The sequence below is a fragment of the Malurus melanocephalus genome, unplaced genomic scaffold (assembly GCF_030028575.1).
Source record: "Malurus melanocephalus ecotype Western Australia unplaced genomic scaffold, MMel_1.1 scaffold_617, whole genome shotgun sequence".
Lineage (NCBI taxonomy): Eukaryota > Metazoa > Chordata > Aves > Passeriformes > Maluridae > Malurus > Malurus melanocephalus.
The window spans coordinates 214414-218988 of NW_026623849.1; the positions used below are offsets into that span (position 1 = coordinate 214414).

General features: G+C 45.3%; 1 protein-coding gene across 1 annotated transcript in view; it reads left to right on the forward strand.

The window, feature by feature from the left end:
* ACACA (acetyl-CoA carboxylase alpha) overlaps window positions 1–4575 on the forward strand; it is a 114098-nt gene that overhangs the window by 86361 nt on the left and 23162 nt on the right. Inside the window, exons 46-48 of the mRNA XM_057383265.1 lie at window positions 1517–1660; window positions 1767–1887; window positions 3556–3652. Of these exons, the coding sequence (XP_057239248.1) occupies window positions 1517–1660; window positions 1767–1887; window positions 3556–3652 (362 nt within the window). The remainder of the gene's footprint in view (window positions 1–1516; window positions 1661–1766; window positions 1888–3555; window positions 3653–4575) is intronic.

A 4575-nucleotide genomic window follows, 5' to 3' on the forward strand; every position in this document is an offset into this window, starting at 1 on the left:
GCTGCTGTGGCTGGAGCACTCGGGGAAGGAGCTCTGTGTTTATCTCCATCTCCAGGAAAGGATCTCGGGGCAGAGCAGGCTCTATATTAGGCTGTTTCATTGCCTGTCAGCGCTGCTAAAGCTGAGCTGAGTCTCCAGATAAGCAGGAGCAGAGCCCATTTTGCATGTACATGCGTTTGCATTAGTTCAGAGAGGGGCAGTTTAAATCCTCTTTATTTTTATTTTCCTCTGTGGGAAGCGTTTAGCTAGGCTTGTTCCTGGCATCTGGAGGCCTGGGTTTTTCCTGTCCTTGAACCTAAATCTGTGCTGCTGCCTTCTCTGCCGTGGCTTTGATTTTGTTAGAGGAGGAGGAGGAAGGTGTTTGAGTTCAGAAGGGAGGCCCAGGAGCATCCCTGTGCTAAAACACACACCGAATTCCATATTTGGGACTGATTTTGTACCATCTGTGCCTCGGGTTCTTCTGTACACAAACCTTGAGTGACATCTGCCAGCTCCAGTGTCTCCAAAGCGAGCTGTGCTGGGTGTTTGGGGGAGGCCAGGCTGTCTGTGCRTGTCGGAGGGGGATTTGGAGATCCAAATGAAGCAGGTGTGTAATGTCCTCTGTCTGTTGGAAAGACTCAAGCCATAAAAATAACAAACGGCGTGTATTTGCTAGAATGTCAAAGTTATGAGTTTATTTTGTAATGATGTGCTCCTGCCTTCATGAGGTAAACTGGCCGTGGCAGAGGTGTTATTAGTAATATGGAGGCAGCGGAGCAGAAAGCCGAGTGACCGAGAGATCAGTGTATCAGTCAGGGAGAGGGCAAATGGGAACAGACAGCAGCAGAATGAGCAAAGAGTGGAGCTGCCAGGGCTGGGATCACAGCTGGGGCTATGCAGGAGGGTGAGGAGCTCTGCCTGGCCTTGCCCAGCCTCCCCAGACAGCTGTTTTTAGAGGTTCATATGGGTCCACCCTGCAGTTTTCATGGAGCAGTTTGGGGTTAGGGAGCTGAGCTGGGCTCAGCACTCAGGGGCTTTGGTCACTCACAGGCTCTGCTGCTGCTTGGGGAAGGGCAAGTGGGAAAACTGCCTCAGTTTCCCCTCTGTGTCATCCCTTTGGGAATTGTAGAATCCAGAATGGTTTGGGTTGGGAAGAGCCTGAAAGATCCCATCCCACTCCCCTGCCATGGCAGGGACACCTCCCACCATCCCAGGGTGCTCTGAGTCCTGTCCAGCCTGGCCTTGGGCACTCCAGGGATCCAGGGACAGCCACAGCTGCTCTGGGTACCCTATGCCAGGACCTGCCCACCCTCCCAGCCAAGAATCCCTTCCCAGTGTCCCATCCATCCCTGCCCTCTGTTCCCTAGGGATCATTATCCATTCCCAGCARAGTGAAGCTCTTACCTGCCCCCAGGCCTTGGGAAGGTGTGCTCTGGGAGGTTTCCTGCCTCCCCTTCATGCCCAGGTGATGCAGGGATGGTTTGTGTACACCCTGCTCACATCCTGCACTGAGGTTTTCCCTTTTTCCTTTCCCCAGGTGCTGGGACGGGAAGTTTACACCTCCAACAACCAGCTGGGAGGGATCCAGATCATGCACAACAACGGGGTGACCCACGACACGGTCTGTGATGACTTTGAAGGGGTTTACACCATTCTGCAGTGGCTTTCCTACATGCCAAAGGTAATTCCTGGGCCTGCAGGGGCCCAAGATGCCAGTGCCTGTTCTTCTTTGCAGTTTTTTGGGAAAGGGAGCTCTAAATCCTTCAATAATTTTCTTTTTTATTTAGAACACTCACAGCCCTGTTCCCATGCTCAAAGCCAAGGATCCCATAGACAGAACCATCGATTTTGTTCCCACCAAGACCCCCTACGACCCTCGCTGGATGCTGGCTGGACGCCCCAATCCAAGTATGGCCAGGAGATGCAGCAGCTCCTCTTCTTTTACATATCTGCATTCCAAACATATTCCAGAATCCATAAAATAATTAGTTCCATGCTTTGGAATATAAATATAAATATAAATATAAATATAAATATAAATATAAGTATAAATATAAATATAAATATAAATAAAAATATAAATATATAAAGATTTCTGTATAATGATATTACTAGATTATATTATTTAATCTGTAATATCTAAAAGCAGCATCTAAATCCCGAGTGCTCAAGGACACCTACAATTAATACTTTTACAGGTGATATATTTACTTAGAATAGTTATTTTTATAGATTTTTTTTTTTAGGATTTAGGGGGAAATCCACCCACAAAGGGTTTGTGTGTTAAAGGAATCACAACATTCCTGCAGATCTTTGGGAATTGTTGTGTTGGCACCACTGGGGTTGTGTAGGTACGAGCTGCAAACCGGGTGACCATTACTTCTGCTGTTATTAATGAGTTTGGGGGGCTAAAATGAGATTTGTGATAAACTAAGTTTTCTGGTTTTGGATAATATTTTTTCATCATCTCTCAAGCAATTCATCCAGCTGTCTGGGCRCAGCAAACGCCGGCTTCCAAATCGAGTGACTTCAGATTTTAATTTAGTGGAAGCGTTAAGGAAAGCAGATGATTCCCTGTGATAAGTTAAAGCAGATATCTCCTAGGTGAAAAGTTAAAGCCATTTATTAGAGGAGATATTGCCGTGATATTCTTCAAACTGACGCCCGACACGAGGCCGGAATCTAAACGATCAGCTTTGGGCTCGCGATAAAGAGATAATTTTGAAATGGATGGTCACATTTTACAGTGGGGCCACGGAGGCAAGGAATGTAGAACACAGTAATTACAAGTTTGGGCTTGATAAAACACTCTCCATCCTGTTTAAGTCAGCAGAGGTTAGCGTGCTCGGATCTCCACTTTTTAATTGGTTTTGGACTTGGGTTTGCAGAAGCAGAGGTGCTTGTTCAGAGGAAAGAGTTCCTYGGGAGCTCTGTGCCAAGGGGTGAAGCTGGGAGGGATTTGGGGTTTTGGGGGGATTTTTTTGGTGGTTTTTTTTTCTTCCCAAAGCCCCAGTACAAAGCAGGAGCCCCCAGAGAGTTGTGATTTCTGTGATTGACTCTGGGTTCTAAAATATCATTGAAATTTTCATATTTAGTTCCTGGGTTTCTTCAGCATTCCCCTTTCAAGGAAAGACTAGGCAGGATCAGGAGAAGAATATGAGATAAGTTTTAAAATAGAAATAGGTGTTTTGAAAAACACCTTTAATGACTTTACTGCCTTTTGACAAATGTTTGCAGTCTTGAAAAAAGCAGAGTTATTTATTTAAAAGCATGGGAAGTCCCTCTGCTCTCCGAACCCCATCGTTTAACAATAAATGATGCTTTTGCTGATAAATTGCTGTCTTTATGCAGACTAGGAAATGAAATAAGACATGATGGCTGAAGGCAGACAAATGCTCAGCTGTCTAATGTTCCCTTGTATTGTCATCTATTTCAAATTAAATAAATAAAAAGACAGTGCCATGTTCTCCAGTTGGCATTTTAAAGCAAGTTTCAGTTGCTGCTTTGATACTCTTGTTTTCTTTCTTCCCTCCCTCCTCCCTGCTCTGATATTTCCTATTTTTCCCTTCCCTTCAGATCAGAARGGGCAGTGGCTGAGTGGGTTCTTCGACCATGGATCATTCATGGAGATCATGCAGCCCTGGGCACAGACAGTCGTGGTGGGGAGAGCCAGGTGAGTCCTGAGAGGTGTTGGAGCCAATTTAGGAATCAAATGTGGGTTATGCTTTGCATTTCTCTAGGACACAGCATCCTGTGGTTATTTCTCTCTCCCTCTYTGTGGATATATATCTATCTAATAGAAAACGTTGGGAAGAAAGGGATGAGATGACCTTTAAGGTCCTTTCCAACCCAGCCCATTCCATGGCTCTGTAATTCTATAATTTAAAGGCTTCCAGGCTAAGCAGTGTGCCAGGGGGTGGAAATCAATGATTTGGCAAAGCCAGAAGCTCTCTGTCCATGCTCAGCTTCACTTGCAGTTCCTTTCTTCTGACAAATTTCGAGTGCCTTCGGACTCTCACACAGCAGGGATATATAACACAAATGAAACAGACTCCTCTCAAAAGCAGTGGCACTTTGAAAAAAAAAAAAAAACAAATACGAATGTATTCTTCTGGGATTGTTACTGTAAGTGCTGCCAAAACTCATCTCTTGTATGTATGTTTGGAATATGTGTGCTGTTGGCTGTAAATTGTCTTTTATTATTCTATGGCAACTTGTCCAGGGACACACTATAAAACAAGATGTAGCATCTTCATGTGCTAGCCTGATAAAATTTATATGAAGTATTATGGAAAACAGAAGTTGTTTTGAGCTGTTTTCAAGTTCAATAAATAACTGTAATACTTGGATAAAGATGTTCTTTATTAGGTCACATGGGCCCTAATACACAAGTTATAAGTTACCGATTTAAGACGGCTTCTGCAATTACRGGGTTCCAGCAGACCCTTCATCACGGGCACTGGGAATATTCCCAGCCCCTCAGCACACATGGGCCCTGGCTGTTCCCTGCCTGTCGGTGTGAAATCAGCCTGGGATGGCTGGGGAGGGGCTGGGGGTTCTGCTGGCACTGTCCTGGGGGTGTGGGCTCGGTGGTTT